Raw genomic sequence first — 22,204 nt, 5'->3', positions numbered from 1 at the left:
ATATATATATATATTATATATTATATATATATATATATATATATATATAATATATATACATATATATATATATATACATATATATATATATATATATATATATATATATATATATATATATATATATATATATATATATATATTATATATATATATATATATACATATACATACACACACACACACACACATATATATATATATATATATATATATATATATATATATATATTTATATATATATATATATATAAATATATATATATATATATATATATATATATATATATATATATATATATATATATATATATATATATATATATATCGTCCATTTATAACGTCTACAACGTACGCCGTCGTGGCATTAATGATTGAACGATTTCAGAAGTGCAACTCCCCCCCCCCCCCCCACGCTCTGTTATTTATTGATCGTGCAGAATTATTTAAACTAACCAAATAAGACATTTTTATCCGAACCCCCCCCCCCCCCCCCCCACACACACACAGAATACCTCCCATAACGCTATATACCATTTCAATAGACCACCACGATCCAGTTATATGGGATCCCTCCAAGCCTCACAACACAACGCAGACATCCACCACAAGCCGAAATTCCTAAATGGGAAATAGATCTTCACAATGGAGGCTATAACCGAGAGTACTAAAATCGCAAGATTGAAAGGAAATGTTTCATGAGCTACAATATTGTGTGTTAAAACAATAAGCACGTGTAAGCCAGTTATATCAACGTACTCATTAAGTAAATCAAAGCGATGGACATTTGCACACAGAAACAAATAAACCGGGAGTGATCTCCCCCAAACTTTCTCGAATATCCTTATATAACTTGGAATGTAGACATGATTTTTAATTACTTAAACTTTTAAAAATAGAATAGAATCTCATAGAAAAAAACATTGCGCACCAAACAAACGCCGAAACAAAATGTGTATAATAGTGCGCAATATTATTAGTACTTTAAAAATTTACATTAGTTTTTTGAGAAATCGGAAGTAGCGTAAATTACTACTTCCGGTCAACGGAAATTCTCAAAATTTAACAGAAGGTAGAGAATTAGATCTTTTACTTACATGTGAAATTTCATTTATCTATCTGAAATAGTACTCAAGTTATAGGCTTTTGAAAAATTCAAAGTAGAAAAAGTACCACTTCCGGTTGTCGGAAATCGCTCAAAAGTTGATACGGATCTACGATTTTGATATAATACTTATATATGAAATTTCATCAACCTAGCTGTAACGGTACTCAAGTTATCGTGTTTACACACAGACACACAGACACACAGACACACATTACACACACAGACATACGGACAAGATTGCAAAATTATGTTTTTCCGTATCAGTGAGGTGTAAAACGTCGAGATTTGTAAAAATCTCGATTTTTTTTTTTATTGCACGATTACAATACTTTCTCTATACTACGTATATACGAGAAAGTAAAAAATGATAATTAAGAAAACAATTAGAATGTTGTTTAACATTATACCAGTCCAAATTCTTTGTAATAAAATATAGCAATCGTTCGTCAACTACTTTTCCTCCGCGTTAGAATAGTTAGATCTATCCAATTCTGTACGGCGATTATGTAAGCTGTTTCTGTTACCACTTCTGTAAGCTGTGTGTGTAACGTTCTGTAAGCTGCTTCTGTAAATTTCTGAAACCGGCTTCTGTAAGCTGTTTCTGTAAGCTGTTTCTGTAAGCCACTTCTGTAAACTGTTTCTGTAAGCCACTTCTGAAAACTGTTTCTGTAAGCTATTTCTGTAAGCTAGTTATGTAAGCTTTTTCTTTAAGCTGTATCTCTGTAAGCTGTTTCTGTAAGCCACTTATGAAAACTGTTTCTGTAAGCTATTTCGGTAATCTGGTTATGTAAGCTTTTTCTGTAAGCTTTTTCTGTAAGCTGTTTCTTTAAGCTGTATCTCTGTAAGCTGTTTCTGTAAACTGTTTCTGTAGGCCACTTCTGTAATCATAGCTAATGTTCAGCACGCAACATTTTTATTCACTGTTTCCCGTTGTAGTTTTTATTATGGCGGCTTCCAACTGCCTCGTCCAATAATTTTGATTGGCTAAGCGGATGTCACGTGGGACGTCATGGCGGGTAGGAGAGAATACCAGACGGCAAGGAGAGTCCGGCTCGATGTTTGTTTGTTTGTTTGTTCGAATATCGCGGACAATCTTATAAAATTAGTTTTCCTTTGTTCACTTGTTGTGAATCTGAGAATAACAACTCAGTCACAATGATGACACACAACAATGGGACGCTATATTGGAAAAACCCGAAGCCTGAGGGTACTATGTTTTGGTACACTGAATACATATATATATATATATATATATATATATATATATATATATATATATATATATATATATATATATATATATATATATATATATATATATATATATATATATATATATATATATATAAATATAAACAGCGCAAATCTAACTTTGTAATGTACGCTGTTTGTTTAATATCTGTTATTTTTTGTGAAACCTTTTTAAAAAATCATTATTTTGATGTTTGTTTCTGTGTACATGTTTTTTTCCCCACCCTCACAACTGGCGGTAGATCTTCTATTCACCCCCACCCTCACACTAAGATATATTTAGAAATAGGTCAATCAGAAAGGAGAACATGTAAAAGGTTAGGAAATAGTCATTGGTCAAGCAGAACCAAGAAGTTAGAACCAATCAAATAGCCCGACCAATTAAAAACGAGATGACTGGTCACGTGTGAAGGTCACTCGAGCGTGAAGCAAGTAGCTAGGAACCGGTCAGTTTGTCTTAGAGCGTGTATTTGTTACGTTATAGTTAAGAAGTAAATCGTTGTTATAATAGAAGGCGATAGTCGGACGGTTAGACTGTAGGAGTGGTGTCGGATGGTACATGGCAGTAGGTGAGCATTAGGGGAAAACTGATAAGGGTAGATATAAATCCACTTTAATATGATTTGAAATTATGTCAGTTGTTATATTTACACTGGAGAATCTGTCGGGCACCACTGAAGGGTACCTATACCCCCGATAGAAACAAAATTAATAAACCTCCATCACCACACAATATCACTAGGTATTGTTTATTCGATACGTCACACACGTTAAGGGTGGGGGGGGGGGTGGGGTGAAGTCAGACTTGTGAGTTCTACGAAGGCAAAAGGCATATATATACTTTGTATTTTTAACGGATAAAATAGCTTAGGTTATGTTGGATCAGGTTATGTCAGGTTAGGTTAGGTTAAGTTAAGCTAGGGTAGGTTAGGTTAGGTTTAGCTAGGTTAGCTTAGGTTAGGTTACGCTAGGTTAGGTTAAGCTAGGCTATACAAGGTTAGGTTATTAACCTGTCGTCCCACCTGGGACATAGGCCGCTGACAAGAGCTTTCCATGCGTCTCTGTCCTGGGCTAGTTTCTCCAACTGTCCCCAGGTGTATCCAATCTTCTTGGTGTCTTCTTCCAGGTCACGTCTCCAGGTCTTTCTTGGTCGGCCTCTTTTCTTTTAGCATGAAATCAAATCCTGATGGAACAATTACCAGATTTGTAAGGACGTAAATCTTTTAATCTCCAAACCAATGACGCCCGTACTCTAAGCTAGCGAGCGTGAATCTACTTCCTCGCGATTAATGCGGGTTAATAAAGATTGAATATTTTATACCCGGAGGAGGGGCGTGCTGAGACACCCTGCCAACAGCGCAACTCGTTGACATTCCGGGTAACATTTCAAACCCGTGGACTCGGGAAACATAAGCACGGAATTACATACATAAAGATACCCCCCTACTCCATTGTCCCCCCCCCCCTCTCTCTTCTTCCATCACTGCCATTGGCTGATAAAACTATCCCATGATATCGCGTGGGGGGAGAGGGTTGGCGAGAACGGGATCAAGCGAGAATAAGATCACCGGCTGTATCTATAATTGTTTTGGCAGTTTCGCTAAGCTTGTGAGGTCTTTTTGGTGACCAGCGAATCCACATTTGCAGTGGGTTTTTTTTTCTGGAATCTCGTCTCGCCGTAATCAATCTGTACGGTTATCTCGTATGTATAGATGTCAAAAAAACTTGGATTGGATTACTCTGTTAAAACATAGATATTTCTGAAAAGGAATTTCAAATATATATATATATATATATATATATATATATATATATATATATATATATATATATATATATATATATATATATATATATATATATACATATATATATATATGTATATATATATGTATATATATATATATTTATAAATAAATAAATAAATATATATATATATATATATATATATATATATATATATATATATATATATATATATATATATATATATATACATATTTGTAGGATAATATACCCAGGCTATTTCGGTTGTGCGTTGGATATTCAAGTGACACCGGTTGTGTTGGGAAATGTAACCTTCAGATGCATAATGCCGAATGTGTCTAGTTTATCAGCCGGTGATGGATTACCCCCTGGGGACCCCCTGGGTCATGGTTTAGAATTAAAGAAGGCCACACTCGCCACTTTTGACGACGACGCCATGCAGCACGAGTCGAAAAACAACACCGGAAGTGACGTGCACGCCAATGGGTTGTTGACGGCCGGGCGTGTGAATCCGGAAGTGGGAGGTGTGTTTATAAATGAAGTTCCGGAAACAAGTTTTCCGGGGTACGACCCGCCCGCCTACTCCCTACCCAACGGGCCGCATCAAGATTTTCGTGAAGTCAACGAAACGGAGATTGACCACACCGAAGATTGGGTAGCGCCGTTCACAGAAGTCGATCACTTAGACACGGCAAATGACGTATGTCCGGAAGAAGTAATGGACGCCGCGGAAATCGCGCAGGTGAGCGCAGCGCAGGGAAACGCCCCGCCCGGGGCGGCAAGGGGGACGTTTCTGGACGCCGCTATCAAGGTCCACGCGGCCGTCAAGTTCACCAGGGCGCAGAGGTTAAGACGGCGGGCTCGCTGGGCCACGAAGGTAAGCAAGGTCAAGGTCGCGTGATGTCATCCAACGTTCGTAGCAGTTTTAGCGCGAAATTTATGAACTTGGTAAAATTTTTATTTTATTTTGCCATTATAATGTTGCATAAATTCTAACTCGTTAACTATCATACTAGGCATGCTGCCCAGCTTCGCTTAAGCTTTCGAAAACATTGAGAATTTGAATGCTTAATTAATTCGCCCATATAAGGCGCCGGTCAGTCGAGGTCAGTTTTGACCCCCTCATCGTAGACTTTTCGGCCAACCGGCCCCCGTGTTCTGTCGCCCCAAGGCAAGATCCTGCCAAATTTGAAGCGCCTGCGGCGCCGGGAAGTGCCCTATCGGGCACCCGACAACTTAGCTTTATAGATCATCTAGATTATTCTAGATCTAGATCTAGAATCTCTAGATCTATATGATCTAGAATCTCTAGATCTAGATGATCTAGAATATCTAGATCTAGATCAATATCTAGATCTAGGATCTCTAGATCTAGAATCCAAATAGATAAAATAATTTTTTTAAGTTTAGGCCGAGAAAATCGTATTGTATACATTTCATAGTGTACATAGCTCTAAATCATATTTGAATGAAATAGATCATTTCTTTTTATTCTAAACTCGGAAGATGACGTCATCAGTTTCGTGCTCTTTTTTAGTGTAAACAATAAGCGACGTCATTGTTAAATGCGTTCTTGTCCCAAGTTTAAATACTTTTCCGGTTGCATAAATAATACTGTTTCTCTACATTCGAATACGCCTTTATTTTTTATATTTCTTCTTTAAATAAAATTGTGGTTATACATTTAAAACATCCAACATATTATTTTCAACAAAAGTCCGTATAAAGGTATCCATATATCGCTGCCGATTCTGACGTGATGTCCGGCGAAAATATTTTGCGGACAGACAGAGAGAGAGAGAGAGAGAAGAGCGCACATGGCCTTTTATATATTAGGATAGTTATCCATTTCTAGTCTAGCTAAAATATTTTTAAAAATACCCAACACTTTTGAATTAATTAAAAAGTCCCTACATTTGCCGCGTTGAATATGCGTAAAAATGTTTATTTTTTTTTTTTTTTTTTTTTTTTACAAGAACGTCAGATTTATTTGTTAAAATTGATTGAAAGTTTAGTGAAGAAAAATTTTCTATTGCATATTTTTAAATGTAGCAAAATAATACATAAACTGACAAATGGATCGAGAGTTTGACAGTTTTTACATTTCTGAAACTTCAGATAGTTACACCAACATTTTAAGTTTAAACTTTCAGAAGCTGCTTGTATTTAAACCAACCTTTTGATGTTTGAAATTTTCCAGAAACTTCTGGTATTTAAACCAAACTTTTTGAAAATTTCCAGAAACTTCTGTTATTTAAACCAAACTTTTTGAAAATTTCCAGAAACTTCTGGTATTTATCCTGTCCCACGTGGGTCTGACCTCCCTGGTGGGGCTGTATGCTGTGGCTGGGGGGTTTCTCTTCCAGCACCTGGAGCGGAACTCGGAGATCCAAGTCGTCCCCGTGATCGCCGATAAGCTGCTAACTCTGTTAGAAATACGGTGAGCTTAAGCTGCTAACTCTTTTAGAAATACGGTGAGCTTATTTAAGCTGCTAAATCTTGTTTTGGTGAGCTTAAGATAAGCTGCTGACTCTTTTAGAAATACGGTGAGCTTAAGTTAAGCTGCTAACTCTTTTAGAAATACGGTGAGCTTAAGTTAAGCTGCTAACTCTTTTAGAAATACGGTGAGCTTAAGTTTAGCTGCTAATTCTTATTTTGGTGAGCTTAAGATAAGGTGCTAAATTTTTTAGAAATACGGTGAGCTTAATTTAAGCTGCTAACTCTTTTAGAAATACGGTGAGCTTAAGTTAAGCTGCTAACTCTTTTAGAAATACGGTGAGCTTAAGTTTAGCTGCTAATTCTTATTTTGGTGAGCTTAAGATAAGGTGCTAATTTTTTTAGAAATACGGTGAGCTTAATTTAAGCTGCTAAATGTTTTAGAAATACGGTGAGCTTAAGTTAAGCTGCTAAATCTTTTAGAAATACGGCGAGCTTAAGTTAAGCTGCTAAATCTTTTAGAAATACGATTAGCTTAAGATAAGCTGCTAACTCTTTTTTTGGTGAGCTTAAGATAAGCTGCTGCCTCTTATTTCGGTGAGCTTAAAGATAAGCTGCTGATAATTCTCTTAAAAGTACAAGGAATTTAAAACATATGTAAAGTGGTACAATATAATAAGGTTGAGGGCGCAAGCGGTAATCTTATGAGGTTGACTAGGGGGGGGGGGGCTGTAGAGTACACATTTGTTAATCCGAAATTCACAAGGGCTTTCTTGTAGGTCTGTAGGTCCACATCGTTCTATCCGTAGGTTACACCTCCATACACCTCCATACACCTCCATACACCTTGTTCTACGTCTGTAGGTCCACGTCGTTCTATCTGTAGGTTACACCTCCATACACCTAGTTCTGTAGGTCACATATCTATACTCACTGTTTTATGTCTGTAGGTCATCCTTCCACCTCCTTCTGTCTGTAGGTCATTCTTTAAAGCATTGTTCTACGTCCATAATTCGTTGTTCTACGTCCATAGTTCGTCGTCTACGTCCATAGTTCGTTGTTCTACGTCCGTAGGTCGTTTCACCTTCCACATAACATTCTCCCCCACAACAACCAACCACCCACCCCCAATCTACCGAGGGAAAACACAAAAAGCTGCTTGAAACAATCGAGTTATATAAGGCTATAATGGACCTTTCTACTGGCACAAAAACGTTGATCAAGCCGGGGGTGATGGGTGAGGTGAAAGAGGTATTATCATGGTTATTTTCCTATCCAAATCTAGACGGGGTAGTATTGAAACAGTTCATAAAAAGCTTTAAATGGTACCGGACACCTCAGTATATTAATTAATTCGACAGTTATTTATCAACTGACAGCAACAAATAACACGAACTTAAAGAGACCATGTCAGTCACTTGTAACCATTGTCTGTCGCATGTACAGGAACAATCACGCGAACTGTACTCACCACCAAACGGGCCAAAGTACTCACTCGGCACGCGCTGAAACCTCCAAGACAAACAGACGAATTGATATTCCCTGTGCTCGTTTAACGCAATGCATTGTGGGCATTTCCCGTGTGTAACAATAGTGCATGCTGTAAACATCAAACAAGTCGCTATTTTAATCATGATTATGTATTGTATCATATATATATATATATATATATATATATATATATATATATATATATATATATATATATATATATATTAGTCAGTCAGACTTAAGTATTTATTAAGAAACATATACCCGGCATTGCCCAGGTTTAGGAAATATATTACTATTGTAATTAAATACCTAAATGCAAATATGGACGTTTGAGTAAACCATGCATAAACATAACTCTAACTCTAAAAATAACCCTTACCACTTCCAACCACAACCAAAACCAAAACAAAACACAAACACAAAAGCAAGCTCAAACGCAAGCGCAAACACAAACGCAAACATAAACATAAACGCAAACACAAACGAAAACACAATACTAGCCGTTATCGACTAGACATTGCTCCAGTCATCTATATCCATGTCTAAATTTCAATTTAAACTCAGTTGTTTGTTTACAAAATCTTTTTTCCCAAAAATTAAGATTATTGAATAAATCTAAGCTCAAAATAACACCACGTACACTTTTACATGATTCTTAAAATTTATGTATACATACCATACCCTTCCTCAATAGCACGGTTCGTTATACAAATGTAATAAGAACCTGAGTCTAATGATTTAACAGAAAGCCACTCGTTACCTGCTGTCCCAATCCTAAGGAACAACACCAAGTAATAGAATAAAAATAAACACACATAAAATATCGGAATAGTATATTTAGTAATTGTTAATCGGTTTTCACAGCTATTTAAAAACAGCGTAGTATACACTTTAATGGAGGTTTTCTTTTAAACCAATGTTTACTTCGTTAATTTGTATGTGTCGTCAGAGAACGAGGGACATTTAAAGTTTAAATTGTTGAAGCAGTCACTTCCCTTTAATAGATAAAACTGAGCGGTCAAACGGGTCAATTGTTTACTCCTCAATATGATATCTTTGAGAGTCTGGTATTTTTCCAGGGGCTACACATTAGAGCTATCTTCTTACCAAATATCGAGTTTGTCTCGCAAGTGCTCTATTCAAGCCTTTAAAAAGTGTATAGTTTATGTAAGTCCGCGGTCATTCTCGGTTTTCAATCACTTTAAAAGCAATTATTTAGATGGCTATAGTTTTCCCGTTGAATTTAGAGTGGGCCACAAAGTCTGTAACTCATCTGCACGTATGCGATCTAATTCAGGGCGTGATTAACAAACAGCTGGGCAGAATCCACTATGCTTTGGTAGATACTCTCAGATACAGATGTAAAACAGCGGGAGTGATATATTCGATAACATTTAGGTTTTTCTTTTGCTTAGTATCATTGTTTTTTCACACCATTGAATGTTAAACTAACATAGTTTTATAACGTTAGAGCGTAAGGGGGTGGCGGGTATAAAAGCCTTGCACTTTCCATCTGTAATCTGACCTTGACGTTTCCTCTGTAATCTGAACTTGACCTTGACCTTGCTCACCACTGCAGCAACAAGCACATAGAGCAGCTGTGGAACTTCACCGAGAATCTCAACGTGCTGTACCCCATCGAGTGGAAGGACCAGGCCAATCAGAGGTTCCTGGAGTATGAGAAGGAGGTATTCGAGGTGAGTACACATTTTTTGTTCAAGTTTGGGCTTATCTTTTCAGGTGTGTAGGGTAACATATTTTTACAGGTGTGTAGGGCTATATATTTTTACAGGTGTGTAGGGCTATATATTTTTACAGGTGTGTAGGGCTACATATTTTTACAGGTGTGTAGGGCTACATATTTTTAAAGATGTATAGGGCTATTTAAATTTTACAAGTGTGTAGGGCTACATAATTTTACAGGTGTGTAGGGCTACATAATTTTACAGGTGTGTAGGGCTACATATTTTTACAGGTGTGTAGGGCTATTTAAATTTTACAGGTGTATAGGGCTACATAATTTTACAGGTGTGTAGGGCTACATAATTTTACAGGTGTGTAGGGCTACATATTTTTACAGGTGTGTAGGGCTATTTAAATTTTACAGGTGTGTAGGGCTACATATTTTTACAGGTGTGTAGGGCTACATATTTTTACAGGTGTGTAGGGCTACATATTTTTACAGGTATGTAGGGCTACATATTTTTACAGGTGTGTAGGGCTATATAATTCTACATGTATGTAGGGCTACGTATCTTTACAGGTTTATAGGGCTACATATTTTACAGGTGTGTAGGGCTATTTAAATTTTACAGGTGTATAGGGCTACATAATTTTACAGGTGTGTAGGGCTACATAATTTTACAGGTGTGTAGGGCTACATAATTTTACAGGTGTGTAGGGCTTTATATTTTTATAGGTGTGTAGGGCTACATAATTTTACAGGTGTGTAGGGCTACATATTTTTACAGGTGTGTAGGGCTACATAATTTTACAGGTGTGTAGGGCTACATATTTTTACAGGTGTGTAGGGCTACATAATTTTACAGGTGTGTAGGGCTTTATATTTTTACAGGTGTATAGGGCTACATAATTTTACAGGTGTGTAGGGCTTTATATTTTTACAGGTGTATAGGGCTACATAATTTTACAGGTGTGTAGGAATGCATATTTTCCAGATGTTAACTTAGGTTTTTTCTTAGTGTGTACTCGTGTGTTACCAAGTGAATAACTAGGCCTACATATATCATACCATGTAAAAGAGCAGACGCATTTGTTTTATACATACAAACATACATACAAATATTCTGTGTTCATTGAGTAAAAGCTTTGAATGTCAATAATGTTCTCATGTGAACGAACGGATTTCCATTGAAATATCATATTTTCCCGTGCAAGACGTACGCGGTAGTTGAAGTAGAGTTTATCTGTTTCAATGACATCGGCTTTGGAAGGGATAGTGGGGTAAGCCTTATGCCCAGACGTCTTAGTTTCCCCAACTTGAGTCAGGTACCCATCAGTGCTGGATGTACTCAGGGACGTCATACAGAATTCGTATCAGGGATTCGAACTCTAGACTTACCGGTTAGCAGTCTACAATTGGATCGCACCGTCCCCTTGATCCGTATATGGCGCCGTTTTTATGTTCCGCATTTATTTTAAATTCTGGGATTTATTTTAGGGGTAGGCCTATATTAGTTTCAACTATCATAAAAATCTTATTAGGAGAAAAAAAGAATTTATTTTAAATAAATGATGGCTGCACTATAAAGATAATAAACGTTACTTTTCCGATCACTTTCTGTGCTTTAAAAAATCTATTGTCATTATTATCAGTTTAAATCAAACATCTTTCAGGTTTTTGTTCAAGATTGGAAAGCCGAAAACCAGATCGCCGATTACACCCCCAGTACGTCAAAATGGACTTACCCAAGTGCCCTGCTGTTTGCTATCACAATAATCACAACAATAGGTAGGTTAATGTACGAATATTTGAGGGGGGGGGGGGGGTTGTTGCTTTTTTTCAGTTTTTCTGGTTCAAAGGTTTTAAAGGCACATATGTGAACAATATAAGTTTTATTTTAAACCTCATTTTAACTTTTCAGTAGAAGCAAACTTAATCCTAGTTCAGTTTTTATTCAAACATGGCTTGTACAAAATATGAGCCTATCTATGGTCATTGATAAACTTAAAACATACTTGAATAATAAATCTTACTCAGACAAATATTAAACCTTATTTCAAACATAATTTAAACTTTATTCCAACAAATCTAAAACTTAATGCAAACGAATTTGAAACCTTATTTAGAGAAATCTTAAACCTTATTCAGATATAACTTCAATCCGTATTTAGACGAATTTGAAACCTTATTTAGACGAATCTTAAACCTTTTTCATACGAATCTTAAAACTTTTGTATACGAATCTTAAACCTTATTTGGACACAACTTAAACCTTAATCAGAAGAATCTCAAAACCAAAACTTAAACCTTATTAAAACGAATCTTCAATCATGAACCTATACAACACAGTTAACGCTCAACTATAATATTCTATTTCTTTTAATTTTTTGTCCCCTAACTTTTGTCCCCTCTACCCACAGGTTACGGGGACATTGTCCCCCACACGGCTGAGGGGAAAATAGCGTGCATGCTGTACGCTGTGATTGGCATTCCCCTGGTCCTGCTTTGTCTGGCCAACATCGGGTCCTTCCTGGCAACCGTGTACCGCTTCACGTGGAAGCACGCCAATCACCTGGCATACATCCTTGTACGGTCGCCCAAACGTGAGTACTGTCAAACAGACTATCTCAGATACTATAGGTCAGATATAATAGGTCAGATACAATAGGTCAGATATAATTGGTCAACACTAGATATCGCACACAAACCTTGTAAGCACGAAATACCACGGGAAAATTTGGTCAGTACTAAATATCGAGAAAACTAGGTCACCGCAAAATATATCGTGCAAACTAGGTCGACACAATATATCCAGGAAAAAAATAGGTCAACATTAAAAATATCGGGCAAACTAGGTCACCACTTAATATCTCAGACACAATTTATGATATATAAAATTAAATCTGAAATAAACAAGATAAATAATTTAAATTTATGGTTTGGATTTCTAACTCACGTTAAGGAAAATTAAGGCGGCTGGGCCTAGTGCTGACCACAACATCCCTTCATATGCCGAGGTCACTGAAATAGGTAAACTCTACTTCATCTGCCCCCATGTGACTTGGGGAAGGATGATGGTGATATGATTTGGACAAAATATCTAAAAAAAACACAATAGGGCCTACCACATTAATATTATTATTATAGAAAAAATATCACATTAATAAAACATCCCTGAGACAAAGCAAATTCAAGACAAAATATCTTGAGAAAAAACTCATGAGAGTAAAATCTTACTATTATTATCATTTACTGCTTAAAATTGTTGGCCTACAATTGAAAATAGCTTTTCGCTGCTTAATATTTTCTTTTTTGTATAGCACATAATTTTTTTTTTCTTACTATATATCTATTTTGTAGTTTTAGTTCATTTTCAACTGTTCCGACATTTTTTTAGACAAAACTAATTTGAACAAAGACTTTTATTCTGAACACCTATGAATTTAGGTTTTAATTTTTTTTAAAATATTTTTGCAAAAAAATTTTTTATGTAGAAATTACATGTAATTAATACAACAAGGGTTTTATTTCTGTGTGGTAGGTTTTTAAAACAAGACTATATTTAAGCCTTGAGCTGGTCACATTAACCCCCGCACTTTACCAATAACGGGAACGATAATTGGTATTCTAAAGAGAGGGGTAATTACGATGGCGGTATGTTGCAGGTGTTAAATGACCAGGGCATAACGTCCTCGACCAATTTATGCCCTCGCGCGTGGATACTGGCGCCATCTATGCTGGTATAAACTGTTTTACAATGCGCCTGGACATTAGACCATGAAAGACTGGATAATTCTTTAATCTGGCCACCCTTACAATGGCTAGCTGTGTTTAGGGGTGTGGAGATCAATGGCGCCCTAAGCGCGATAATTCACATGCTTAAAGAAACACAAACATAGAATTCGATGGAATCCAGAGATAGTGTAAGGTACAGCAGGAAAAACACTCAAGCTTAGGACTCATCCCACCCCCACACATCTGACCGCACCCAGGGGGCTTTCATAAACGTGTTTATTTTGTTTATATAATTTGGTGTCGTTGTGTTATAAGTTTTAAGAAAAGCGCTTGTCGGATAAGTTTTTTTTCCAGTGTGTTCAGTGTAGTTAGTGTGGTCAATATGGATAGTGTGTTCGGTATGGGAAGTGTGTTCGGTATGGGAAGTGTGTTCGGTATGGGAAGTGTGTTCAGTATGGTTAGTGTGTTCAATATGGTTAGTGTGTTCATTTGTGGTTAGTGTGTTCAGAAAAATTGCATTTAATACATTTACTTTGTTAAGTATTATGGTTTATGATTGTGTTAATTATGGCTAGTGAAAACAAAATACTTTATTTGGAAGCGGGAAAAAAATGATGAACTCTACTTCACCTACACCTTGAAAATCTTAGAAAAAACCTTTCCAATACCTTTATTCTACGGAAGTGACACATTTTTCCATAAGGTATTATGTGGGTATGTTCGTTTTTTATAAACTTCAGGTGACACAATACACAGAGAAGCAGGCGGAGATATGGAAACAACATACAATCCCAATCTTCAATGTTCTTCTTGGTTCTTAATTGAAATGTTGGACAGGATTTCCCCCAACCGAATTAAGTTTTACGTGTCAACTGGTTATGCGCCATATAGGCCGTTGACTCCTATTTGGGTTGCTGTATTCAGTTTTCAAATTTCAGTCTAAAGCCGACTAGTCTCTAATCGGACCCTGAGCCTACTCAGCTCTAATAGGTACTTGCTGAGAGTTTACGACAGACAAGAAGAAATGGGGTCTGTACTCACAATACGCCAGGACCAAGTCTTATTTACAATGTCTGGGGAAACATCACAGGAGATGGCCATTCGCGTTGTCGTTTATTTTTTTTGTTTTTTTATGATGAAAATTAATGGTGACGTCTGAGGCGTACAGACACATATAAATGTTTCATGAGAAGAATATGTAAAACTACCAGGATCAGGGGTATTGTAGAGCTACTGTAGCATATGTTACGCAGTATCACATTTAGCACATAGAAGGAAACGCTACATTTGTACAAAGAAAGAAGTGTTTTATTTGCAGAGAGAGAGGGTTGTTACTTTAGCAATTTTACCTAACTGCTACACTGGGATAAGTTAAAACAAGCGCTAAATGAGCACACGGAATAAAGGGTGCTTAATTAATAAACAAACGGAAGTGCTAGATTAGCAACATTAACACACAGAATAAAGTGCTACATTAACACACAGAATAAAGTGCTACATTAACACACAGAATGAAGTGCTACATTAGTACACGGGCAGAAACGCTTCATCAGTACACAGTTTTGCATAGATTACTGTCCGCTTATTTCACGAATCGTTTTCTGTAACCTGATGTTGACATCTGGAGGGTGGGCTCAACGCTGCTCACCCCCCCCCCCCCTCCTCAAATATACACAATGTATCTAATGACCTCGAATTATTCATATTTGTATTACACGTTTTTTTAAGCTTGCATGATTAGTTTACTTTTTAATACTACGCATAACGTAAATAAATGTGTCGATATTTATTCTCTCATCTGTGAGTATAATATAGGTCATTGAGTTTTAACCGGGGATTTCCAATTCTCACAGGGATTCCCTTTAGTTTAAAACCAGCAGTTAAAGAAAAGAAAAATTAGCTTAAAAATAGAAAAATTAAAGAATATCAGAAATATCAAATTAGAAATACGTCTGAAGTAATTGGGCGATAGATTGCGTGTAGGTAGTGGGGTACAGGTTAACTGAGTGATGAGAACCACTGGTAAGTGGATGAAATTATGTTGTTTGCTCTACGTAATGACAGCTGTGACTTTACTACAGGTCACGAACTTTTAACAGTTGACTTTGTTTTTATACAAATGTTGACTTGAACATTCAAAAAAATATGTTGACTTAGAGATTCAAGAGAAAAGTTGATTTGGAGATTCAGGAGAAAAGTTGACTTTGTTATTCAAGAGAAAAGTTGACTTGGAGATTCAAGAGAAATATTGACTTGGACATTCAAAAAAAAAGTTGACTTGGACCTTAAACAGAAAAGTTAACTTCGACATTCAAGAGAAAAACTGACTTGAACAATCAAGAGAAAAGTTGACTTGAACAATCAAGAGAAAAGTTGACTTGAACAATCAAGAGAAAAGTTGACTTTGACATTCAAGAGAAAAGTTGACTTTGACATTCAAGAGAAAAGTTGACTTGAACATTCCAGAGAAAATTTGACCTCTACCCACTTACAACACCCACCTCAACTATCAAAACATTGATCCGACCCTTCCCGTGACCTTGACCTCTACCCACCTACAACACCCACCTCCACTCTCTTCTCCCAACAGGTAACCGCCCCCTCGTGGAGACCTCCAAGGTCCGAGTGCCCATCAGCGTGTCCATCTTGACCATGGTCGTCTACATTCTCTCCGGGGCCGCCATCTTCTCCAGATGGGAGAACTGGTCGTTCTTGGAGGGCTCGTACTTCTGCTTCATCACCCTCAGTACCATAGGCTTCGGCGACTATGTACCTGGGAAGGTAGGTCCTTAACTTCTGCTTCATCACGCTCAGTACCATAGGCTTCGGGGACTATGTACCTGGGAAGGTAGGTCCTTTACTTCTGCTTCATCACGCTCAGTACCATAGGCTTTGGGGATTATGTACCAGGCAAGGTAGGTCCTTTACATCACTTAATGTAGGTCTTTACAAACTCAATGTAGGTCCTTAACTTCTGCTTCATCACGCTCAGTACCATAGGCTTTGGGGATTATGTACCAGGCAAGGTAGGTCCTTTACATCACTTAATGTAGGTCTTTACACCACTCAAGGTAGGTCTTTACATCACTTAATGTAGGTCTTTACAACACTTAAGGTAGGTCCTTTACATCACTTAATATACGTCTTTACAAACTCAAGGTAGGTCCTTAACGTCACTAAATGTAGGTCTTTACATCATTAAACGTAGGCTTTAACATCTCTTAATGTACGTCTTTAAATGATTTAAGGTAGGTCTTTTATATCACTCAAGAAAGGTTCTTTTACGTGAACAAGGTCCTTTACATCAATTCAGGTAGGTCATTTACATTTCTCAATGCAGTTTCTTTACATCACTCTAGGTAGGTCTTACGTCAGTTTAAATAGGCCCTTTACATCACTCAAGTCCTTTACATTGCTCAAGGTAGGTCGTCTGTCACTCAAGTTAGGTCCTTTACATCACTTCAGGTAAGTCATTTACATAACTTAAGGTAGGTTCTTTCAGTAACTTAATGTAGGTCTTTACACCACTCAAGGTAGATCTTTACATCACTCAATGCTGATATTTTATATCACTCAAGGTAGGTCCTTAACATGACAGCGAGAAAATCACACATTTTGATATACTATGTATATTAATAACAATATATGAATTTAAATTGTTTTAGTGTAGCTGAACTGTTTTAGGTTATTTAGCTTAGTCTTTTCTAGAAACTGGTCCAACCGATTGTGTGTGTGTGTTTTAAAACAGTCTTTTATTGGCAGAGTTATTTAGTTTAGATAATTTTACTCTTAATAAAAACCATATACAGTATTATATTTATAAGGGCTTTTGACATTTTAAAAATGTGTTCTGTGTATACACATACAGAAGTTAGGCCTTAGTACATGTGTCCTTTCAGGTTTCTAAAGTACATTGTTATTATCCTCCAGGGGAATTTTGTAGCAGTGGAGGATACGTGTAATATCACACTTACTCCCCCCCCCCCCCCCCACCCCGTACAACCACCCACCCACATTTTGTTCTACCGTCCTCAAATATGACAACCATCAACCTAACCCCAACCCCACCTCCATCACACATACACAATGTATTATCACACTTACCCCCCCCCCCCTACCCTCCCCTACCCACCTACATTTTGTTCTACCGTCCCAAAATCTGACAACCGTTAACGTCCCCCACCCCCATTACACATACACACAGCTCTCATCATCATTATATTCATTCTACATATATATGTCACATGTCATGAAAGGCTGTAGGTCATATTTCAGGGGAGAAAACAGGAAAAGATAATGGTGAGAGTGATTATAACATAGGAGATAACTAGGTACAGACCAGTGCTTCTCAAACTGTTAGGGCAGTGATTCTTAACCTTTTTAGAGGTACCAAACCCCACCAGTTTCATATGCGCATTAACCGAACCCATTTTAATAGTTCTATCGTTCGCACTGACACAATCCGATCCTGAATCATGTGTGTCGTGTGTGTGTCTTGACCTCCGTCGAACCCATTGAGATTGACTTGCTGAACCCCTAGGGTTTGATAGAACCCAGGTTGATAACCACTGTACTAGGGAGAGGATTACCTTCTTACAAGCTTTAACTTCGGTCACGGTGGATGGATAAGTTTGTGATAAAATATTAAAAATGTACAAAACATCTCAATTAGTAATTGTACTTTTGTTCACAAATAGATCGAAAAAGGTCAATTACTATGTTGATGTAAAAGATAAAGTGTCATGTAGATCTAAAAAAAAAACAACAATCGCTGTGTTGATCTAATGGCTGTTCGGTCATAAACAGCCTGAACGAAATCCCCCCCCCCCCAGACATTACCCCCCTGGACATAAACCCACTATTTATTCATAACTAGCGTACCCGACCCCCGCGCGTTGCCGCGGGGATAGAAGAAAGTTTGACGAAATATATTAGGATTTCACCAACGCGTTATCAATTATAATTATATGTTCTTCGACGCGTAACCTTCTTTTCTAAAAATGAGTTATTTAAATGTAAACAATGCCTGTTCTTATATCATAAATATCAGGACACGGGTTTACCTACACTACCGCATGAAAACCTTGAGTGTACATTAATCACTCACCGAAATAATATGGTAGAACACACTTCGGTGACCGCGTCTGTGTCAGAGAGAGTGGCGCTCTCGGGCCCCCATCCCCCAATTACACTACCGGTACCGTATAGGCGCGGCGTACGACCCCTGGCTCCTTAAAACTAACAGGCGCCATCGGCCAAATAGCATCATGTTAATAATGATGCAGATTTCGTCATTCGCTAAAGTGACACAAATGAACAGGATTTTTTTCTTTAACATGTAAAAAAATTATTTGACGTGTTTTAAATATCAGTGTGAGTGATGCAATATGCTAGCGTTACTAATGGTCTATTATTAGATGCTTGATCTCAATTTCTGACTGGATTGTCTAATAATAGATGCTTATTGCATCATTCGCAAAGTGACGAAACTCTACAGTAGGCTCCTCATATTCAAAAAGTTATTTTTTCATCTTTGGCAAAGTGACGAAACTGTACAGAAGGATTTCCTCTCGTTACAAAGTTATTTTAAGAAGCCTGTTTTAGTTTTACCGCTGAATATAGTAGTACCCCTTACTCGCTATGCAGGACGCTCGATTAACGGTGCCAAGTGCCAACATCGTCGCTCTAAAACTCTGGGCGCCAAACCGTGTATTGACGAAAGTTGTACCCTGTATGGCGCTGCCCATAAGAAACTTTAGTTTTCTTTTTCGCAGGAATATTCTCGGGAGTATTCTCATCTACTCCCTAAAGTTTCATGGCACTCGGATGAACCGCATCCGAGTTTTATTTTGTATAGAGAAAAAAAATCCCCCCCCCCCCGCGGGCGCCGCCCTTGCAATATTAAACAATATTTTTTTTTGCAGAACCCTACCATTGAGTGATATAATCATCTCCCCAAAGTTTCATGGTACACGGATGAACGGTGTGAAACCGAAATAGACTTTTATTTTTATAAACCGTATATAGAGAAAAATCGCACCCTCCCGTGGCGCCGCCCTTGCGAAATTAAAAGTTATTTTTTTTACAGAACCCTTCCCTAGAGTGGTATAATGAACTCCTCAAAGTTTCATGCCTATCGTGTGAACGATGTCACTGTAATTCACTTTTATAATTTTTATATACCGTATATAGAGAAAAATCGCACCCTCCCGTGGCGCCGCTCTTGCGATATTAAAAATGATTTTTTACAGAACCCTTCCCTGAATTGCTCTAATCAACTCCCCAACGTTTGACGGCGAGTGGATGAACAGTGTGAATCTGCAATCGACTCTTATTTTTTATATACCGTTTATAGAGAGAAAACAAATCGCGCCCTACCGGAGCGCCACCCCTGCGAATTTGAAAATGTATTTTAAGCAGAAACCTCTTCAGGAACATTCTCAACATATTCCCAAAGTTTGATGGCGATCGTGTGAACGGTGTCACTGCAATTCACTTTTATTATTTTTATATACCATATATAGAGGAAAATCGCACCCTCCAGTGGCGCCGCCCTTGCGAAATTAAAAATTATTTTTTTACAGAACCCTTCCTTAGAGTGTTATTATGAACTCCCCAAAGTCTAATGGCTATCAGATGAACGATGTCAAACCAAAATTGACTTTTTATTTTTATATACTGTATATAGAGAAAAACAAATCGCGCCCTGCCGGGGCGCCACCCCTGCGAATTTGAAATTTTTTTTTTCGCAGAAACCTCCCCAGGTATATTCTCAACAACTTCCCAAAGTTTCACGGCGATGTGATGAGAGGTGTAGTAATGCATAAAGGACAAACAAACAAACAAACAAACATACATTGCTTTTTATATATATAGATAGATAGATAGATGACACAACTTTTCTTTTTAATTGTCATTTTATGTTCTAATCATCGCAAGTATTTCGTATATAAAACCTCAATCTGGTGGTTGGGGCATTATCCATAGGTTTATATTGCTGGTTTTTTGTGTGTCCAGGAGCTTATGTCGGGGGGGGGGGGGGGTTGTCCAACAGGGGAGGGGGTTTAGTGCAGATGATTATTGGATAGGAGCCATTGTTCTGTTTATCTAAAAGATCAACGTTTATCTTGTGTAGAACTAAAAAGATCAAGTGTTGTGTAACCTAAAAGTTTAAATTTGTAGATCCAAGAATAGCAACTGTAGTGTGTGTGTTTGAACAAATGTGTTAAAGATTATTTTCAATCTCCCCAGAACACAGAGACCTTGGGATCCAACGCCAAGCGCGTCGTCTGCGCCATGTACTTGCTCTTCGGTCTGGCGCTGCTATCGACCATCTTCCAGCTCCTGCAAGACTCGGCCACCATCGTCGTCAGGCGCTACGCCAGCTTCCTCGGCCTCAGCGAGAAGCAGATCGAGAAAGACCTCCAGGAGGCTGAGGTCAAGGTCGAGGACGTCCTCATAACGAAAATAAACGGAGGCATTCCGGAAAATCCCGATCCGAAACGGTTCCAGAGACTGGCGGGACGCGCGCGGGAGCTGAGACGGGAGTCGTGTCCGGTGTATCAGGCGCCGCATGAGAAAACCAGGCTGTATTCGGTACCGGAGGTGGAGATGTCCAGGCAGATTTATACGATGGCCGCCATGAAAATGGCGGGAGGGCTGGACACTGTGACTGAGAACGGGAGCGGGGAGTGTATTCATGAGGAGGAGGAGGAGGAGGAGGGTGAGAAGGAGGAGGGGCGTGGTGATGTAAACACCGGAAGTCTGCAGTGATTGGTTGTTTGTTTTTTACACTTGGAGTATACTATCGCAACATGGAGTCTTACGAGGACTGTGCACCAACATATTTCTGCATCACCTATCTTTATGACGTTTTAGTCTATAAATGTGTCTTTTGAGGAAAATTTTCTCTTATATACGGCAGTCTTAATATATACATACTTGTCACCGGGGAGGGGTTAATATTTGTAATAGATATTCATCAATAGTGACAAAGTCAGGATTGTTTTATGTTACTTGTGTGTGTGTGTGGGAGGGGGTGTTCCCAATGCATACTCTAAACTCCCTCTTCTCTTTTCTAACTACTTCACTAACATGTATATATCTACATATACTTAAGTATATGTAAACATATACACACCCAAATAAATATATATATATATATATATATATATGTATATATATATATATATATATATATATATATATATATATATATATACACTTGAATATTCTCATTCAAGAGACATTCTTCTGTGTAGGGCGGTCAATATTCAGCATTCATTACTCGACTATGATGGGACCAGTTCCTAGCGCAAGTTATCCCACACCATACCACACCCAACTACCCTGATGATAACCCACAGACCCCACCACCAGTGCAAGTTACCCAACACCATACCACAACCCAACCACCCTGATTATAGCCCACATACCCCATCCCTAGCCCGAACACTTTCATTATAAACTACTTTGTCACCTTGATGTACTTGATGACTGACTAATGATGCTGAGCATTTGTAGCTGGGTACGCTACTTATGACGGAAACTTAATTTTTATGTTGGGTTTAGTGTGAAGAAGTACCAACATTCTATTCGTTTAGTAAAGTTCATCAGTACATTAACAAAATCTTCTTTACTGGTAATCTCATTTGTTCAATTAAAAACCCGTTTATATGACAACTTTGTCACATATAATATATATTACATTTAAGTGTACTGTTGAAATC

The 22,204-nt window shown here is 37.6% G+C and overlaps 1 protein-coding gene across 1 annotated transcript; it reads left to right on the top strand.

Moving 5' to 3' along the window:
* Window positions 1-3,953: 3,953 nt before the first annotated feature.
* LOC131948439 (uncharacterized) lies at window positions 3,954-21,248 on the top strand. Its single transcript, XM_059310044.1, has 9 exons — window positions 3,954-4,061; window positions 4,367-5,003; window positions 6,409-6,566; window positions 9,636-9,753; window positions 11,414-11,528; window positions 12,161-12,343; window positions 16,066-16,256; window positions 16,439-16,501; window positions 20,727-21,248. The coding sequence occupies exons 2-9, from the start codon at window positions 4,452-4,454 to the stop codon at window positions 21,246-21,248; spliced, it is 1,902 nt and encodes a 633-aa protein (XP_059166027.1). The 5' UTR covers window positions 3,954-4,061; window positions 4,367-4,451.
* The last annotated feature ends 956 nt before the right edge of the window (window positions 21,249-22,204 follow it).

This window comes from Physella acuta, unplaced genomic scaffold (genome assembly GCF_028476545.2).
Source record: "Physella acuta isolate Inbredline_101_S28 unplaced genomic scaffold, ASM2847654v3 ptg000646l, whole genome shotgun sequence".
Lineage (NCBI taxonomy): Eukaryota > Metazoa > Mollusca > Gastropoda > Physidae > Physella > Physella acuta.
This window is presented reverse-complemented; position numbering and strand designations above follow the sequence as displayed.

Excerpts from the sequence above, each read along its gene's own strand:
- LOC131948439 (XM_059310044.1), top strand. The coding sequence starts at position 4,452 with ATGCCGAATGTGTCTAGTTTATCAGCCGGTGATGGATTACCCCCTGGG. Across the intron at positions 9,754-11,413 it reads ATGAGAAGGAGGTATTCGAG|GTTTTTGTTCAAGATTGGAA; the intron begins GTGAGTACACAT and ends AACATCTTTCAG. Across the intron at positions 11,529-12,160 it reads CACAATAATCACAACAATAG|GTTACGGGGACATTGTCCCC; the intron begins GTAGGTTAATGT and ends CTCTACCCACAG.